General features: G+C 39.8%; 2 protein-coding genes across 2 annotated transcripts; one reads left to right on the forward strand and one right to left on the reverse strand.

The window, feature by feature from the left end:
- The first annotated feature begins 943 nt into the window (after positions 1-943).
- Positions 944-14,457, forward strand: poc5 (POC5 centriolar protein homolog (Chlamydomonas)). The gene is made up of 13 exons (XM_023281496.3): positions 944-1,026; positions 1,923-2,006; positions 2,721-2,871; positions 3,553-3,651; positions 3,818-4,017; positions 7,399-7,575; positions 8,108-8,212; positions 9,429-9,608; positions 10,154-10,328; positions 11,912-12,045; positions 12,383-12,484; positions 13,519-13,689; positions 13,819-14,457. Exons 2-13 carry the CDS (start codon positions 1,923-1,925, stop codon positions 13,951-13,953), a joined length of 1,713 nt encoding a protein of 570 aa, XP_023137264.2. The 5' UTR covers positions 944-1,026; the 3' UTR covers positions 13,954-14,457.
- ankdd1b (ankyrin repeat and death domain containing 1B) lies at positions 14,237-20,757 on the reverse strand. The gene is made up of 15 exons (XM_023281497.3): positions 20,046-20,757; positions 18,464-18,564; positions 18,224-18,322; positions 18,026-18,124; positions 17,594-17,698; positions 17,387-17,488; positions 17,125-17,223; positions 16,621-16,719; positions 16,403-16,501; positions 16,131-16,229; positions 15,916-16,014; positions 15,639-15,734; positions 15,077-15,278; positions 14,683-14,814; positions 14,237-14,578 (listed from the first exon to the last, which is right to left on the reverse strand). Exons 1-15 carry the CDS (start codon positions 20,218-20,220, stop codon positions 14,523-14,525), a joined length of 1,662 nt encoding a protein of 553 aa, XP_023137265.2. The 5' UTR covers positions 20,221-20,757; the 3' UTR covers positions 14,237-14,522.
- Between the last annotated feature and the right edge of the window lie 101 nt (positions 20,758-20,858).

Consider the following 20,858-nt stretch of genomic DNA (forward strand, 5'->3'; position numbering starts at 1 on the left):
ATGCAGAAGATGAGGTAAAATGTCATGAAGGATAGTTACCCTATTGTCCATGCTCAGATTCCAAAACAATAATGTTTGGGCTTAGCAACAAAGCTCTTTTTAAGCTATGACATCTTCTACTGACATTATATTTAACTAACAATCTATGTTTGGTTATAGGAATTAACATGCAAATCACAACTTATTTCAAGACTGATAGCTTAAACACAGGTTTTTAAGCTGATTATTAGTACAATTTAAGCTATTCTAACAAATACTTAAATATTATTTAAAATATATTTTTTAGAAGTGTTGTGTACCTTATTACCTTAATTGTGAACATAACTTGCTACGCTGACAAACATTTAAAACAAATAAATTGTTCCTATTATGGTTTCTTTTGTATTCTTGGCTTTTGAGGATTTTATTCTTTCGGTAGTTTTTAGGAATTAGATTCATTCAAAAGCAAAATTTTGTCTGTTTCAGATTTTGTATTAATTTGAACTGCAGTAGTGTATTTGAGAGCACAATAAAATCTTACAAACAAAACATTTGAGTTTAAATACGCTTTATATTAAGCTGTTGCACCTACCAATGTTATTATGTAAACTTAACCCATCAAAATAATGTTTGAAAGCACAAAAGGTTCGGCCATGGGTTGGCACACGTCTCCTCAATAACTGTTTTGAATGCGGGCCTCTCTATTAATTACCGTACTTGACTCATTGAGCATAAAGACAAACATACTTACTACACTGTGCCTTTACCGAGAGTTAAAAAGTGTGGAGTAAAAGCTTTGACAGACCTTTTAACTTAAACTACAGGAGGAGCAGCTGGTGAGTTTAGCGTTGTTCCGCTTATTGTTGCCATGGAAATAATTTGACCAACCAGAGCCGATTTAGCAGGAGCCGCTGGTATTTGAAGCCAATCAGAAAGCCTGTTGTTTAAGAGTCGGTCTGTTTGAAACGGCAAAGCAAGCACTTTCTAACTGACGACCAACTTGAGAAACGGATAAGACTCGGTACTCTGCAAAGACATATAAAAGAAGTAAGAATTACTATTTTTTAATGCCACATATGTTGTCTAGGTTGTTATATTTTCTTCACATCGTTTAGTTCCTGTTTTTTTTTTTTCCAATTTGAAGCAGTTGTAAGGACGCTTGTGTTTCGGTCTACAGAGTTGGAGTTAGCTTTGATTGATGTAGCTAACACTATCTGTTCAAAACGCTACGATAAAACAGCGTTAACTGTAGAGAAAGTAAAAACAGTATTTATTGTAGTGTGTGTGTGTAATAGTGTGAGGTTTGGTATATACTTCCTGTTATATTTCGCCTACAAAGCAGCCAGTGAGTCAAAAATGTTGTAAACAGTTTGTGTGTTTTTAGCTTCATACGAACACACGTTTCTCCTCGATTAAGACCTTTTCCATACAGCTTTCTTTGATTAGTCATACATTTTGAATGTACAGAAAATTTTAATATAGAAACGATCGTATTTTTCCAGATTCTGAAGACATTGTCTCTTCTAGATAAATTAATCAGCCATTTTTAAAGAAAAACGTAACTTTTTCTGGTTATAAGTAGTTAAATTTTAAAGATTTTTGGTTTCTTTATCTCTATGTGATGGTAAACGGAGTGTCTTTGCATTGTGGACAAAACAAGACAGCTGAGGATGTTGTCTTGGTCTCACGGAAACAATATTTTTCACAATAGCTGACATTTTCTGTACTATGCAATTAATCATTTAATCAGAGTAATAATGCACAGACTCTTGATGAATATCCCAAAAGGTACAAAGTCAGATGTTTGTGTCTGTTGCAAACTTTTGTGCACATCTTATGACATGTAATGTATATATGTGGCACTATGGTATGACATTGTTACCTCGTGGTTTTATTAAACTAACGTTATTTCTTCTGTGTTTATTTTTTTCTTTTTTGCCTAGATGTCCTCAGATGAAGAGGAACCAACCAGTCCTGTCCTACCCAAAGACTCAGACCGAGGCAGCTCTGTGTCCTCTGAACTTCAGGTGTTTAAATACTACACAATTTATGTGCATCTATACACAGCAACACTGTCTAACACATCTTCACAATTAATCTAAATGCAGTAATAAATGCTGGACAATCAACAATTTTTACATATAGTCTGTTTTCAATTAATAATGTGGGTGTAAAAACAATGGTTAACACACAATGTCTATTAGACTTCTTTGTTGTTTTGTAATGCTATATGTACAGCTATTTTAATTATATTACAGACACCGTTTAGTGAAAATCAAATTTTTTACCTTGTTAACATGTCCATATTTCATTTTTCATTTGCTAGAACACACATCAAGAGCAAAACCAGCAGTCATTGTCATGGTTAAGCTTTTCCACAACAGAACTATAGTGTGCTGACAGTCTCAGAAACACAGATTCAGACTTCTGGGATTTCATACATTAATACATTTAACAAATAGATCCCATAAAGTCATAGCTAAGCAGACATGCTAGCCACAGCAAATGTCAAAGGGGTTCTAATGTAGATGGAAGCGGGGACTTTATAGATGTGCACCTTCTAAAGGAAACAAGAGTGTAGAATTATATGTAAGTCAGGACAAAGCTTTTAAGTATGTAATTTTAATAGAAAAGAGATGAGATTTAAGGGGTTTAATCAATGACAGAAGTGGAACCTTGGTCTGAAATTGTTCTGACAGCTGCAGCTCACTTTTCTTTTTGTACTGTTTATGAATCAACAGGATGAGTATGAGGAGCTCCTCCGCTATGCTGTTGTCACCCCGAAGCTTGACACACTCACCAACGTTCAACAGAAGCAGCTGAGCACCTCACATCTGTCTGCAGGGGGTCGGACTTCCCTGAGTAAAGATGACACAAAGTCACAGCACCAAGGTGGTTCGTCCTGCATGCCGGACACATTCATACACACACGTTCACACAAACACACTAAGCTTTCCTGACAGAACCTCAATTTGAACCCTTCTACACCCTGCCTCCGTCAAATGATCAGCTGTCACAAAGGATTTGGTATCACAACATGGAGAAAATATAGTGTCTGTTTATCAGCTTTATAATTTCGCTTGTAAAGCAGTCCAACAGACCAGATATCAGCCTGTCACATTGTACCTCGTATCTCTTTCCCCTACGATACCCACATCTTAAACAGTCCATCAGTCCCCCTCGCCAGGTGCAGCTCTCGTTGGAGGTTTAACTGTTATGGAGCAGTGCACAGGGATGTAGAAAGCAGACAGGCTGATTGGTAATGATCTCCTGGCACTCTGCCCATACTGCTCTTTAGAGTGCAGGCTTTCTCTTCCCCCTGCAGAATTTAATTAAGATATTGACATAAATGCATTCTTGGACAAGTAGCCATGCTCATCTTATTCAGCACTCTCACCAACATGTTTTCTGTCCTGTAACCGTCCTTTGTTTTCTGACTTTAACATTCTATTTTTACCTTTAATCACCAGTTTCATAACAGAATTTATTTTAGCAGCATGCAATTTTTATCAGTTTTTACCTTCATATCACCTTCACTGACTTGCTTGCTGCACCTCTTGTATCTTTTGTCAGATGAAGATAAAGATGGGAGGCATTCTAGCAGGAGCTTGAGATCATCACAGGTCTCCCCGTTGATTGTTGAGCCCTCTACAAGTTCAAAAGCCTTTCATGGTAAACTGTTAAACAGAAACAAAATGGTTATATGTGATTGGTAATTGTACGTTCATTGATTTTAATACCAAATAAGCTTTGAAATATCCAGACCATGTTGTTACAGGGTTGTTTCATATTCTTTGTGATATTCTGTCTGTCTGCGGTTTTGTTTTTTGCCCTCCAGCTGACAAGAGGGGAGGCCAGTCATCTAGCAGGGCGTCACTGTTCTCAGACGCTCCCTCAGACAGGTTACAGGTGACGTCTGGAAGGTCTAGGCCAAACAGCCCGGACCCCCTCGAGTTTGCTGTGACAGAGATGTTTATTTCAGAGGAGAACTTAAACAAGATGGAGAATATTCTGAACACATGGAGCAATAATTTGAAGGTTAGTCTGCTTCTTCTTGTTGTATCGGGTTAACATTGCTTAATAAGAACCACTTTTAATTATATTTATATAATGTTTATACAGAAGGATGACAGATTAAAAGGGGGGAAAAAAAACATTTGTTTTAGTAAGATGTTTTACCATTACATGATGCTGGAACAGTTTAAATGTGTCTTGGCATTGGTTCTCCAAGTCTCTAGAGGCTCTACTGGAGGGATGGACGTTATTATTTTAACAATATTCCCACATTTGGTGTTTTGATGATGGTGGTGGAAAGCACTATCTACTGCAGGAGTGAGCAAACTTTTTGGCTCAGGGGCCACATTGAGTTTTGAAATTCAACAGACGGGCCAGGCCACCATCAGATGGATGGAAATTGTGCAAACTAATATGAATTACATGTTAAAGACATCACTGACAGAGTAAAGAATACTCACATTCATTTTCAGTGGGAACAGTGTTGTTGGTCACCCTTTTTTTTTCCCCCAAACTTAACCAGCGGACATGAGAGTGGTCAAGCAAGTCCTGGTGATCAGCATCAGTTTCTTCAAGAAACTTAACGAACTAACGATGCTGAAGCCCTCTCGTTCGTATAAAGTTAACGAGTTTTACGACTGGCTTCACATGATCAAGATGCAAAACAGACTTACAGAGCGCTTCCTGATGGATTATGCAGTGGAGGAAAATCACATCCAGCTCAGGGTTTTCCTCCTTCACTTTATCCTGGATTCTTTTCAGCATACCGACGTTTTTTCCTGTCAAGTTTGGCGATCCATCCTTGGTGACATTGGCGAGTTTACACCAAGGCAGCTTCAGCCTCTCGATGACCCCAGACACCCTGTGGTCCTCTGCTCGTGTTTCCCCCTTCATGGAGTCCATGGTCAAAAATTCCTCCGTCGTCTCAGTTGTCATTAATCCCTCGAATAGAAATTAAAAGCTGAGCAGTGTCTTTTATGTCATTACTTTCGTCCAGTGCTAATGAATATAACTTGAAGGACTCCGCTTTTTCGTTCAGTCAGCTGGCTAAGTCTTCGTCGATTAGCTCAACACGGCGAGTAACTGTCCTGCGTGATAAACTAATTTTTTCAAATTTGTTTTTGCTCTCTGGACACAAGAGACCTGCTGTCTCTACCATGCATTCTTTCAAAAGCTCCCCTTCGGGGAAAGGCTAGCTAGCCTTTGCTATTTTGAATGCTAGCAAATAACTTGCCTTCGTGCTTGACTCTTGAATCGTAGTTTGTCGAAAAAAGTATTTTGCTGAGTCTGTAAACTGGCTGCTAACCTCTGAGCCGTAGCTGTCCGTTCTTGTGCTGACTGGTTGCTAGCATAGTTAGCATGCTTCGTGGAAAAGTGTCGGCTGATATTGTATTCTTTAAAAACCGCAACGGTTTCATTGCAAATAAGACATACAGCCTTTGAACGGACTTTAGCGAAAAAATATTTAGTAGTCCACTCCTTCTGAAACACTCGACACTCACTATCGACTTTTCTTTGATCCACTCCTTGTTACAGCAGCTCAATGCAGTCGTAAAGTGGAAGAAGAAGAGAGAATAAACCAACAAAGGTCACTTGTGTCTGGAGTGCGCCATCTAGTGGGGGTCAACAGAAACGCCGGGTTCTGCAGGACAAGGCCAAATGAATGTAGTCTTTACTGTAATTTCGTCAGTTCTAATATTGACCAACTTATTTCGCGGGCCGGATTGAAAAGCCCAAAGGGCCGTATGTGGCCCGGGGGCCGTAGTTTGCCCATGCCTGATCTACTGTGTAGGTCTACAGTCTCCCATAGGTGTTCAGTTAGGTGGAGTTCTGGTCATAGATAAGGCCACCGCATGTAATTCACATTGTTTTCTTACTCATCAAACCATTCAGTAACTCCTTGTGCTCTACAGATGGGGGAAGAGATCCCTCCCATCAGGATACAAGTGTTTCATCGTAGGATAAACTTAGTATTGATTTACAATAACCCTTGGCTCTAAGGGGACAAATGGACCCAAGTCATGCTGAAACAATTCCCCCACAGCCACCAAATACCCTCTTTGCAGGGGTCAGGCATTAGGTTTTTCCATTATAATAGCAGTTGTGTGTTTTTGAACCTCAGCAGTTTACAGCGAAATTGGCCCAAGCTGGTATTTTATGCTGAATAAACTGAAATCATAAAACTGAATGCTCATTTGCTGTGAAAAATTAGGTATTCTATTCCTAATTAAGGTTTTTGCATAGGGGGTACAATCTGTGGTACAATGTGAGTAGAGCATTAATCAGGCCTTTGAAGAGCAATGATTTAATTATGATTTTTTTTCAGGCATGTACCTGCTGCTGTTGCAGCAATTCATTTACAAAGCCTACAATAATGCATGGAGGAAAAAGTAAAAAAAAAAATATGCAAAAAACCCCAAAAAGCTTTTAGTCTATGTCAATCTCACTGACAAATGTTTGAAATTATGTACATATAATGACAAAAATGCATAAATGCATGAATGAATTAGAACAACATTTTAGTTTAATAATTATATTTCTCACATCCCCCTTTCTATACATTTTATATATGTAATTAGAAGGTTAGAACAAGATGGATTAAATGAAGAAATACTGAGGACTATGTTCACCAGCAGAGGTGAAGACGAGCCCAGAGATCATAAAGGGAATGTGTTTGAATAAGCCTGAGTCTAAAAAAGGTTTTTTGAAAAGGATGACAGCTCTACTCTTCATGGAACCAGTGACCTTTTTAACTGTGTCTCCAAGTGGAATGATTCTGGAGGAGGTGGGTGGCTCCATGTGGGTGTCCATCCTGCCCTTTTCTTCAGATGTTGTACAGCTCATTCTTGGAAAGCAGACAATAACCAATCACCTGCTAAACTGTGTGGATAAAAGAGTGGAGTCTGACTCTGGAAAAGGCAGTAGAGCTCCATAGACTATAAGAGAGGATGTGGAGACACTTTCAGTTGTTTGTGGAAAATCTGCCAAATAAGTTTACGTTTTGTGAGTGTAGGCCATGTTTGATACAGTTTTGATGAATTGTGTATGTAACTATCTGTAAAGCCAAAATTGCATTATCATTGTGTGTTGGGGTGGTGAAGGCTAACCTATGTCTCAGTCCACTGGATTAAGGAGTATGTCCTCAAAATGTAAGTGGACATCAGAGCTGTAAATTAAATTCTATGCCAATCCCATCTATGATGAGACACACAACACGTTGTACAGGAAATATGGGATTTTTTAGATGTTTCAAGAACAACAAAACAAGACTGCAGATGAAATCTACAAGGTTTCTTTATTTTGCTGCTGTTGTCAGTGGCAGTCATTCTGTATATAATTTAAATAGTGACTAACCGTATGTGTACATGTGCTCATTGTGACTGTCCCACCCTGTTTCCTAATTAGTCAAATGTGCTGACTGAACTACGAAAGTGGAAGTTGGCGTTCATGGAGCAACACAAGATGGAGATAATGAAGGAGCGGGAGAGGCATGCCACCCAGACAGCTGGCCTGAAGTCAGAGCTAAATAGCCTAAAGGAGCTGCTGCAAACCTATGAGACTTCCAACAAGAGAAAAGATGAGGTGACTCCATGTGTACTTATTTGCTTTCTCGAGTACATTATTTAATGGTTGGCTGGACATGGACTAAAAATTTCATTTCCAGCAGTGCTAACAGACTATAAGGTATTTTTATGAAGTTAAAATTGGGCAGTTTTCTGCATTCATTTAATTAACTAGTAAATTAATGTTAATATTGTCAAAAATCTTATGTTAACCAACTAATAGTCCAAAAGGCTAAAATATGACATTTACAGTAATGTGAATATAAGAGAAATAATGCATTTTCATAATTGAGATTCTGTAATGAGGACATTTGTTTTTCATTTTTTCCTCAAAAATTGACCTAAATGATTATTTGTTTATCGTTAGTAATAAACAGTTTTTAATAGTTTCTGATAACTTTCCGTTCATCAACTATCAATTACCTGACTTCCAGTTGTTTACAATGTTATGAAGTTTGAATGTAGGACTGGGTTTTGACAGTGTTTGAGCAATGAGCGTCTGAAATCTCTATTCAGCTCACAAACTTATTCTGGGATTTGTCCTCCCTCAGGTGATCGGGAACCTGAGTCAGGTGTTGGACAGACAGAAAGACAAGCTTGAAAAGATGAGGGCGTTCACCCACTGGAGACTTCAGCACACTGAGGCCAAAGAAGAGGTACGCTGACAGTGTTGTTTTTCTCCACAAGACACCTGTTTTCTCCATCAGAAATGCTTGTCAGACAGCAGAAACCCCCTCTGCCCACGCTCTTACATTGTCAGATTAAGCGGGATTTAAACTCTGTCCAAACTGTTAGTTGGGTAGATCAACAGCAAACCTCCCCCAACACCTTTCCAACACAAGATAAGAGGTGTTAGCTGTTAGCTGTTTGTGTGCATCCAGTGCAACACTGACAATGTTTCTTTGTAGAGAGTGGTGCCTTTATACCTGTTTTTATGTGATTTTTTTTGTCAGTGTCAATCACATTGTATACATTATGTTTAGTATTTTTCTAGGCTTGGTGCAAGTGCATTTTTTCAATACATTGAAGTAAAATTTCTAGTAGTAAATGTCATTACTATATAACTGCACTCATGGATTCCCATCTAACTTCACTCTTAACATGCATATGCCAAATTTTTTTTTTAGAAATATCTCCTATTATTACTCTGCCAGGGACACGGCAGAGTTATGTGACGATCGGTGTACGTTTGTCTGTTAATCTGTTTGTTTGTCTGTGCGCAACATTACTCAAAAAACGGACTAACAGATTTGGATGAAATTTTCAGGGAAGCTTAGAAATGACACAAGGACCACCTCATTAGATTTTGGCTTTGATGCGGCTTATAGTCTGGATCCACAGATTTGTTAAAGGTTTCCGTATCATTGCAAGATAGCGGCACGGTGTCACTATAACTATGACAACAAGTGAACATTCTTCACGCCACCTGCTACATATTTAGGTCACGCAATTCAGTATCTATACATAATGTACGCATGCATAACACATGCCTGTGCTCACTGTAAGGTAAGTATTTATTTATTCATTTAGTTTGTGGGTAGATCTATATTCTATGTTGCCGTGATTTCTGAATACACAAATTAAGGAATGAACAGCCTTGGCAGAGTACTGCACTCTCTGAATGCTTTGCTTGTTGAAATTGCATACATGAAATGTTTTGAATGCACAGATAAACAATCTGATCCTTTTTGTAATTTCACAGCAAATATACCCGCCCATGCCATTTCTTTTAAATGGAAAAAACTGGAAGATTCGTAGTTTTGTTTAAGCCATGAACTTGATGAGAAAATGTACTGCAGCTGCACAAGAGTGAATTATAGGTGTGATTATTTCCTTGTGAATATTTACATGGTCGTGTGTTTCCCCCTCCAGGCTCATGCGTTTCAGGTAGCGCGGCAGCACTACAATTTGCAGCTGAAGAAGAAGGTGTGGCTCGGCTGGCACTCTCTGGTCCAGAAACACTGGAAGGTCAAAGTGGAGCGAGCTTGCCGTTCGAGGGCCGAAGAGGTCTGCAGCCAAATGTCTTCAGAGTATGAGGCCAAGCTTGCTGAGGTAATTAAGTGGTTGGAGGATCTACATATGAAACAGTGTGTGCATGGTGAGGCTGCATTATGAAATTTAAACTTGACTCTATCCCATTAAGGTGTTTTTTTAGTAGAGGAATTGCTGCACATCGAAAGTAAATGGATGGACTGCTTTCTTCGATATGTAAATGTATTGGTGATGTTCAAAAGTTTTTTTCAGTAAATTGCTATAAATAAAACAATTGGAGCATTTCAGTGTCTGACAGCCACACTAAACTTCATTCAAATTTTGTACTCTGTAAAACACTGCATGATGCTGTGTTCTGCAAACACATTAGACTTAATAGATTAAAGTGAAAATTATTGTAGCGCAAGTATGTAGATAGAGAAGGTGCAACAAGAAGTGACAAAGAAATTAAGGTTTTTTAGGGCTCATCGTGTTGTTGATGGAGTCACAGATGTGTATCTAGAGTGCAACATAAAGCAAGAAACTGGACATAGGGTATTTTTGTTAGGATTATTTAAACTGATAATTGAGTAACTCTTCCTATCATGTGCTAACTGTCTCCGCAGCACTGCGAAGCTATCGAGAAGGCCCAGGCAGAGATCCGGAGACTACGATTAGAGCGAGAGCAGTATGAGGAATCTATGAAGAAAGCCTTCATGAGGGGTGTATGTGCTCTCAACATGGAGGCGCTCAGCATGTTCCACTCTACAGACGGACGGTCAGAACAACCTCCAGTTCATGGTCAGTACAGTTTGTACCGAAGTTTTAGACAATAATCATGAAAACATGTACTGTTATGTTCATCACAAGACCCCTCCTCTCTATAATGTACCATAATTGCGTTGTTAGCCTTGCCTGTGTGCTGTATTGATTTAACACAGCTATTGAGACTGAAACAGAGAGAAAACAACAGAAACATAATTTCTTCAATACATCGCAGCCTTGTGCTATTGACATTTGTGTAGATTTATGAATGAGAGGAGGGGACGGGGTCTTTGCACGTTTCTTGAAGTCATTTACTGGCTCATTTAATGGAGTGATGAATCAGTGAATGTGCTTAGTGCTGAGGTTGGAAACCTTGATGTGGCACTAAAAGATTGGCTGATAAAGTTCAGCACCCCTTTGCAACATTTATTAAATTGTGTAATTACTGTTGCGTGTATTAACACTGGAAAAGATAAGACTTGGCACTATTCGCAGATATTTAGGTATACTTACATAGCTAACATAACCTTGTGTTTTCAGACCTTTTAAATGGCAATACAATGGTACAATCAGGCCTCAAAAACTCTTAGTATTATGCCATTAATGCCAGAATTCACACCCTGCCAACATGTTGCACCAAAAGTCAGGATTCGTCTGATCAAGCAACACTCCTACTCTGCTGTCCTAGTCTGCTGTTTTTGTTGAGCACACGGCTGCTGAAGTCGGATCTCGCTGTTTTATGAACTCTAGCATGGTCTTCTGCTCCTCCATCTGCTCTCAGGTTTAATGAGTCTTGCCACCTGAAATGCATTTCATTATGTTGCTTGTCGGACCGGGCTGTTTTCTCTTCATAATCACTCTCATTAATAAGTTATTTTGCCAACTAGACTTACACAAAATATTTACTCTTGTTTAATACACATATTTTGTAGGAGTTATGTATAATTAATCATCAGCCACCTTTTGCATTGGCAAAGGCAGGGGTGACTATTTGGGTTCTATGTTAAAGCAACATTTGGTTTACAATGTTTTCTTAACATATCTTCAAATAAGCAACAGGGGATTAAGATATTCACATTCAAACTGAGGCTCGGTGGTTCGTGTGTGGCCTCACAGCGACAGCACAGAAGATCCCCAGTCCCAGCCTGGGATCTTTCTGTGTGGAGTTTGCATGTTCTCCCTGTGCATGTCTGGGTTTTCACCAAGTTCTCTGGCTTCCTTCCACAGTCCAAAAACATGCTGAGGGAAATTGGTGATTCTAAATTGTCCATAGGTGTGAACGCGATTGTGCTTGTTTGTCTCTCTATGTAGCCCTGTGACAGACTGATGACCTGTCCAGGGTGTTGCCTGCCTTCACCCCAAGTCAGCTGGGATAGACTCCAGCACCCCGCGACCCTAATGAGGATTACGTGGTGTATAGATAATGGATGGATGGACATTCCAACCAAAACATTGCACATTTTAATCAATAATGAAAGCTAGAAATAAAATAGTTTAATCAAAAGGAAGCAGTATGCTGATTATTTCCTCATCGATTTATTAGTGATTTTCTGTAACTATAACAAGCTTGTATCAAGAATGTATTTTGCGAGAGTCTGACTCAGTTTTTCTTTCTGCAGATCCTCTACCTTCTCAGGATGAAGCTGGCTCTGCTACACTAGCTCAGCTTCATCCCTATACCACCTCGTCAGCACGTTTCAGTCCAGTCCACTTAGACCACCCAGACCCTTCCCACAGTGAAGCAGATGATGTGGTGAGTTGCTGACAATTCCTAATAGAAACTTACATTTATCATGCTTCCTCTATGCCATAATGAGTTTCTTCTCAAATCTGTCTTTGAATCAATCAGTTTGACAGTCTTTCACTTGCTGTTGTTGTTTTACTTTAGCATTTTTATAGGTTCTTATCTTATATCACCACTAATTCTGCCTACACACTCAACTCATGTACAGTAGATGCACTCAGAGGAACTTGTACAGCAGCTGTAAATTTGCCTGTATAATGTCCTCTGTTTTTCTTGGCCACACCTGTGACTTACTTCCTCCAAATCTGCCTCATGGTCCTATTTTCCTTGATTCCTTTTTCCTTAGGTGGGCTCTGGTCCGGCTATGTCACAGGAAGAAGTACTCCCTGCCACTACAGTGGTGCACAGCTCACTCCCTCTTGGTGGCATTTCAAGTTCCCACAAACAGGTTAGCATTAGATGTTGATCTAATGACCCTAGTATAAAGGCTTTAAGCAATGAAAATGCTCATCATCAGAACAACTGTGCCCAATTGTGACGATAATTATCGTTGACCAACAACACAGACTATCCCAAGTGTAGTAGTCTTGCTTTCCGGTCCATGCTATAGGGCAAAACACTCTGGTTTGTTTGTATTTCTTTAAACTAATCACAGTCGTTATGGGCAGGGCTTAGTAAAGGAAGTAGCTTCAATGTTCACTCAAAATAGTGATGGCTGACAATGTTTTGGTGGAACAATTTCACAGGAGTTAGCACTGTCGCCTCACAGCTAGAAGATCCCCGGTTCGTGTCCCGGCCTGAGATCTTTCTGTCTGGAGTTTGCATGTTCTCCCTGTGCAGCGTGGGTTTTCACTGGGTACTCCGGCTTCCTTCCACAGTCCAAAAACATGCTGAGATTAATTGATAACTCAAAATTGTCTGTAGGTGTGAATGTGAGTGTGATTGTTTGTCTCTCTGTGTGGCCCTACAATAGACTGCTGACCTGTCCAGGGTGTCCCCTGCCTCTGACCTAAGTCAGCTAGGATAGGCTCCAGCCTCCCCGTGACCTTGATCAGGGTTAAGTGGTGTATAGATAATAGATGGATTTTCACACAGGGAAGCCAAACAGGTTTCTGCTTCAAACTGATAATCTACTGAAAAGAAGTGTGGCTGCATTACTGCACGATCCTTGGCAAAACTTGAAAGTTTCAGTGTGACACGAAGGTCAAAGATACCAAAAATGAGCAGTCAATGGCAGGCTTATATCCACATCCTCCATCTGGTTTGTCACAGTTTAAGTTTAGTAAAAAAACAAATCTCGATGGCACAACCCAGTAACCAAGGGGTTAAGATGCATTCAACATTCCGACAGTCCAAAGAGTTCTTGCTGCATGTTACCTGCCTGCTTTCTCTACCAACATTTCCCAAACGTAAAAATCTTTCGAGAAGTGTCTTCTACTGTAGTGATATTCATAAATGATGCAGCAATATTTGTTGTTTCAGGTCAGCGGTCGTAGCATCACAGCAAGTCAACAAAAACCATCAAAGACTGTAATGGCTCGCATCACTGCACGCGCTGATGTTGGAAAGGCGGCACGCAGCAACCTCCAGGTGATGGGAGTGGCTCCGCCCATGAGCTCTGTGATAGTCGAACGCCATCATCCCGTTACACAGGTATGGGACACGGTGCATCACTATTCTAAAGTATCACAATCTATGTATCCTTACACCTTTAGGGATGTGAAGCTAAATCAGTTTTTTTTTTTTTTTTTTAAACTCCTGTTTCTCTCCTTTTTCTTTTAGCTGACCATTGGACAGGCCACAGCTGCCAAATTTCCTCGCTCCACCCAGCAAAGCCACACGTCCACTGGAGGCAAAGGCTCATCGAGAACACAAACCAGCACGTGCCATGTACACTCCATCAAAGTAGTCGACTGATTACACACACATTTCACACAAAGTGTAGCTCACCTAGTCTAGATTTAAGATTTAACATATTCTATGCAACAATCCTATGAATTTCTACTTTGAAATTAATTTAAAGTCCATTTTACTTTGAGACTTTGAAATGATTTTGACTTCCCCTCTTCTTTTCAGTTTCTTTCTTGACTGTGAAATGTACAATTTCCTGAGCAGTACGGTTTTCTCAGGAGAGTTCTGCATAGCCAGGTGTTGAGAACTGCATATGTAAATGTTTTTAATTGTTACAGACAGAACAGAGTTTAGAATTGCAAAATGGACATTTATTTCCTATAAAAAAATGTACTTGTAAATTATGCACAGTGACAGTGAGCTGTAATTTTTAAAATCACACTTACTTGTGTATTGATCCATGTTGCGGTGACTATCCAACACCAACGTTGTTTACTTTGCCTTGCCAAAGCTGTATCCTAATGATCTGATGTTATTTTTAAAAATAAATTATTTTACTACCTTCCTGGACAGATCAGTATTTGATAGAGATGTAAACATTCAGTTTGTGAGTCTATATGTTGCAGTGCTCATCCTCATGAAACACTACAGCTCTTACTGCTGGCACTCTCTGCCTCCATCCGAATCTTATCTGAAAGACAAATTTATATTTTATTTAGCTAAACCTTCGCATACATACCCACGTAGCACAGCTATATATATATATATATATGTTTAAAAAATAACTGAGTGTACCTGCAGCTTTCTGGTTCCCTGTGAGGATGAGGCCCTGGTAGAGTTCTTTAGCAGGACTCCTCTGAGCCAGCTCCTCCCCATGGAGCCAGATCAGCAGCATCCTGTTCCCATGCTCCTGATAACTGTGCTGACCTGTGGACAAACACGGGACTGTGTAATCAGGAAAGCAATTCAGCTAGTAAAAATAGCCTAACAATTGCATTTGTGCATTTTAAAAGGCGAAAAACTATTAAGTGTGTTTGGAGAAATAAAATTATCTTTGAGTATTATTTTTAAAGCCAAGGCTCAGTGATGTTAATTCATATTGGAGTTAAAATGGTTCTGTTTTAGAATTACAGAGAGTTGCCAAATGCACAGTGAAAAGCCTGTCCTGTCAGTGTGTAAGTTGTGGCACCTGTCCATTGCTCCTCGATGGCACACACTTGCTCCTTAGTGAAACCCCAGTGTTGTGCCAGTCTCTTCCAGTCTCCTGCTTTCAGGAGCTTGTAAGCCAGGCGCCAGGCCATCGAACGGAGCTGCTTGGTCTCATAGCGGTGGTCAAGCTTAAACGTTAGCGCATACTCGCTGTGAACATTCTCATCAAGCTCAGGGTTGGCCTGAAAGTGCAATTAAATCATGTCAGCAGACTGATAAAGGCCACAAGCACCAGAGGGGTATAAAGAGAGATGATTAGCGATATGAATGCCAGAGTTAAACATTTTGAAAATCAATAATGGAAGGGAATCGGGCATGTCTTTAATTAAATTGAAGCTAAATTGGCTGTCAAATGTTTCTTGGTTGCGAGTCATTTTTTATAGTGGTTGTGTAATAGTATTAGAGGGAATTCAACTAATGGAGAATGTGATGTTGGGAAATGAATCATTTGTGATGAATGTAATTATTGATTTCTAAGCCTCGAGAATGGATTACAGCACACAAGAAAACTATAAAAGCTTCAAGTATCATCTGACACTCACCTTTCTCCAGGCGTAGTATCTTTCTGCTTTGATGATCATATCCACAATAATCACCTCATTTGCTCTGGCTGCAACACCTAGAACCGTCTTCCCCTGCTACTCCCAATCCAGCATGTAGAAGAAATACACAAACTAAATTAGAACTGTAAGATATCACATTTAGAATTAGATTTTTTTTTGTACTTTTTAATGTATCATGCTGCTGTTCATCTGGCCTAACTATACAGAACAATGTAATTATAACATGGAAACTACTTTGGTAATTGTAAACCCTTACTCTGTCCCGAAGTGTTAGATCCAGTTCAGCTTTAAGAAGCATCTCCACAACTTCAATTCTGGCAATCTCTGCAGCAAGATGCATAGCAGTCTGCAACCTCTAGCAGTTCACAGCATAAGAGAGCACAATACAATGCGGTAAACATTTTCCTAGTTAGACTGTTTATATATGTTGGCTGACACCTTACTTTTACTGTGTTGTGAGGGCAATCATACCTTATCAGTGACATTAATGTTGCAGCCTGCCTCCAGGAGAAAATGGATGACAGGGATGTGACTGTTCTTCACTGCCAGGTGGAGAGGTGCCTCTAGATGCTGAGAGCAAAAATATTCTGTTACATACATAATGAGCCCAAAAAGTGAGCAACAGTATGTAAAAGTGTAATAATGATTTAAAGCTGCATGTCAGCATATGTGTGAGTGATCTGTGTTACCAGAAAACTTTACTAAAGGAGCATACTACTGCCACCTAGCTGAAGCTTGCTTACCTGATTTTGAGAGTCTGCATTGGCTCTGTACTTCAAGAGGAGCTGGACAAGACTTGTGTCTCCTTTTTGTGAAACTGGATGCAGAGGGCTGCATTTGTCCTACAAAGTGAGAGAGGGTTTAAAAATAAGTTTACTGCAGTGATAGTACTGTATCATTAACAGCAGGGTACTACAGCAGGGATCTCTTTATTCCAGTCAGTATAGTAGCCTCATCGTACCGCTGTGAGGATGTTGGGGTCACAACCAGCCTCGAGCAAAGCCAGCACACATTCTTCCTGATCATTGTCTGCCGCCTGGTACAAAGCTGTCTCGCTGTCCTGCAACACATAAGATCCATCGATAAAATGTATAGTGATGGTGCATGACTAACAGAAGCACAGAATTATTCTCAGGTGGATCTCATTTTAAAATGACAAAGTATGCTCACAGAAATTTACTCAGAACCAGAAGTCCAACAACCTTCTGGAGAATGAATTAACTTTAAGTCAATTAATAATCAACAAATGGCATGAACATGGCTTTGAAAAGTTCATCAAGTACAATTTACCAGTCAAAGCTGAAGTTTAAGCCAGAATACATGATGTGTTGTTATAGTAACCAGCATGTTTGATTCATCTTGATTAATCCCAAGTGGAGCCACTATCCAGCAGTGGATTAGCCACTGAGCCCACACTGTCACAAACCAAACGGTGATAGAGAGGATGTTTACACTGATTGTCTACCATATTGACTTCATCCCGAGTATCAAAGCTCTGCAGCAGCAGCTGGACAGCAGCCAAGTGGCCGTTCCTGGCAGCTAAGTGCAGGGGCGTGTCGCCTCTCTGGCAGAAGGGAGGGAGGGGAAACAACTTGCATCAAAGAGGGTTTGACTTTGAGCTTTCTTGCAGGTGTGACACAGAAATGATCACTCAGACACGTGAGGACTGAATATTAAAAACTGCCAACAGATGCACCAAAATCACACAATCAAGTCCAGGCACACACCTTGTTGGGCTTCATGGTGGCCATGTTGTACGGCTCCATCAGCATCTCTAACATTTCAACACAGCCGTGCTCGGCCGCCAGCGCAAACGCTCGGTGCCCCGACTGGAATATAAGAAATGTGGTACAGGCGACTAAATTTACTGCAAGCATTTAAGCATGAAGTTAATTAAACAGCTGATTTAGGAAAGCTTCATGCCAAGTACTCACCTTGTCGTCTTTGTCTAGGTCTTTCATCTGCAGGTCATTAACAATATACTCCACAATTTCAGTGTGGTTGTTTATGGCAGCACAGTGCAGAATGTTCAATCCCTCCTGAGGTAGAAAGAACAGTAATTTAAGAAATAGTTTCTGTTAAATCAAGCAGTGTGCTGTTTACGTAGCTGCTGTTGTCAAAGAAATGCAACTTGAGTTTCATTAGGCAGCAAAAGCATCAATAGGAAGAAGAAAAAGTGTGTCTGCCCTGAGATTTGGTACAAGACGAGCATATAAATGTGAGGTTCATAATTCAGGATAGTGAAATTAATCACCACATGCCTGAGGAGGAGCATGTTTTTTTGTAAATTGTGCAAAATAAAAAGATAAATGGACCAATTTCAGGGTATTTTTCTCAGCAGAACAAAGCTTTTCCTGCCACTTTACCTCATTCTCAACCTTCTGCTCAGCCCCAGCCTGCACTAATAACTTCAGGATCTCCAAACTACCAAACCAGGCAGCCAGGTGAATGGGTGCCACACCATACTGCCAGAGAGACAACAGAAAATAGAAGCTTGTATTTAAAAATATTACATAAATGATTGTCTGTGGCTCTTGTCTTCCTGGTGGTTCAGACCATCTCACCTTGTCCTTTTGATCCACCTTGACCCTGCGTTGTAGAAGAAGCTGAACAGCTTCCTTGTTTTTGCCAGCTACTGCGTAGTGAAGGGCAGTCCTATTATGCTGGGGCAAACAACACAATCAATATATTATTCATTTAATGAAGGTTTCTCCAAAACCCCACAGCTGTTTAGCCTTTGAGCCTGTGTGATAATAAATAATGCAGTGTAATATGAGGCAGATAGTTTCTCTTGTGAGACCCACCACATTTCTTGCATTGGCGTTCAGCCCTTTTCCAAGAGTCTTCATGGTCTCCACATCATTCCTCTTAGCTGCATCCATAAACTGCTTTTCTGTGTCAAGCACTACATAACACAGTAGACAGGAATGTTTTACATATGGCTGCTTACATATTAATATACATGAAGAAGATGTTGTACAAAGCTTAGCACACAACCACATGATGCCAGTCCTTCAAGACCATTATACTGTAAGGTAAACTGAGATGACTGTGCACCTTCTGCACAGGAGATAATCTAGATTTCAACCTGCACACACAACCATACAGCACTATTTAAAAAAGCGTTCAAAGCAGTTGAAGTTTTTTCTCTTTTTGCTTTTCAACATTGAATCATGTGCAATTTATTTTGGATTTTTCAACAAGAATTTACAAAAAAAGATTCTTTCATGTCAAAATGAAAATAGATTTATACAAAGTGTCATCAATTACTTAAAAATATAAAATGTTAGATAAGTAATTCACCCCCTTTAAAGTGAATTACCTAATTTAACACAGGGGCAGCCAGGTGGTGCTAGAAGTCACACATTTCATTAAATGTAGATCATCTGAGTGAAGTGAGTGTGTCTTAAATAATTACAGTGTAAAGACACTTGGATCTGAAAGGTCCAGTTACTGATGAATCAGTACTGTTGACTATAGCTACATCATGAAGACAAAAGAACACTCCAAGTGATTATGTGTTATTGAAAAGCATAAGTCAATCAATGGATACAAGAAAATTTCCAAGTCACTGAATATCCCTTGGAGTACAATTAAATTATCTAGAAATGGAGAGAATACGTCACATGCAAACCTATCTAGAGCAGGCGGTCCTCAAAAACTAAGCGTGCAAGAAGTAGAGGAGGCCACCAAGACACCTATGATTCATCTGGAGGAGTTACAAGCTATAGAGGCTGTGCATAAAGCAACTGTTGCCCGTGTTGTTTACCAGTGAACGTTTTGTGGGAGACAAAGAGACAACCAATGCTGACAAAAGCTCAAGTACAGTTTAGTGAAATGCACATGGGAGACTCAGAAATCAACTGGAAAAAAATTCTTCAGTCTGATGAGACCAAAATTGAGCGCATTGGCTACTCCTTGCTGTAAAGCATGGTGGTGGCAGCATCATTATTTGGTGATGTTTCTTGTCCAAAAGTGCATCTACAGAATACTGACATGTAGAGAATAAACTTATGCAATCACTTATTTTACAGGCTACATTTTTGACTAATTGACGATACTGTGTATGAATCTGCATTCACTTTGACATGAAAGAGTCTGTCTTTGAAAGCAGTAAAGGGAGAAAACTTCCAAAGAGAGTGAATAGTTTTTATAGGTATATACACACAGCAAATACAGTAGTGTGTATCTTGTCATGCTATGAGCGTACAGTCACTCCACCACTATGACTAATTATTAACAGTGTAAAATCAAGGGCTCAATCGTACAAAGAAACTGCTTAAATATTTGACTACATACAACTCTGTGCTTATTCTGTTGTATGAAGCCAGTTTAATTATCTTCCACCTTTTCTCATTTTGTGGTTGAATTGTTGTGCATACTCACACATCTCATTGTTGTCAAAGCTGTTGTCCGTCTCTTTGTCCGAGTGCTTGTTGCGTACGAAGTCAGAAAACCCCTTGACAGTCTCCTGTCTCACCCACGTTCGAGCATCCAGATTCTCCTTCTTAGGGCGATGCTTCTTCATCATCGCCTTCAAAGCCAAAGCTCTTCTTTCCATTGGGATGCTCCTTAAGTAACCTCTTTGTGTAATCAAGGTTAGCTTGGGGTAATGAACAGCGTAGTGTAGTCAAAAAACAGACCACACGGAAAACAAAGGATCCTTGTTCTGCCCAGTTTCGAGAAGTTGTGATCTTCAAATAGCCAAGAGCAAGACTCAAAATGGAAGTGTACTCCTATTTTCTGAATGCTGTAGGGCTGATCCGTGTTTGCTTTACCAGCTCACGCCCTTAAGAGGCCTGCAGATAGAAGCAGAGTGTATTTAACGTGACACACTCAACCTGTGTTATATGACTAGTATGTGGCATAACTATGACGCCAAGAGTAACATGAGAATCTTCTTAACTTTAATTTCTGTTAGCACAGTGTAAAGTCCACCAAAGATTAACATAAGGTACTGGTTGTAGTTTATTTCAGCTGGTCTGTGAAGTTAGACTAGTCACACAGTCTGAAACAATACAGTGTTTGCTGCTGGTCACTGTGCTGCTTCACCTGGAACATGTTCTGTTTTTTCTTATCCAAACAGCAACCCTCCAGTCACAAACTTGCTTTAAACCACCCTTATTCTGTGTTCCTTCTGTGCACCACTCTATTTGGTTAAAATTCAGGTTGATGGAGAACAGATGGGAATTGATAATA

The sequence above is a fragment of the Amphiprion ocellaris genome, chromosome 6, assembly GCF_022539595.1.
Source record: "Amphiprion ocellaris isolate individual 3 ecotype Okinawa chromosome 6, ASM2253959v1, whole genome shotgun sequence".
Classification (NCBI taxonomy): domain Eukaryota; kingdom Metazoa; phylum Chordata; class Actinopteri; family Pomacentridae; genus Amphiprion; species Amphiprion ocellaris.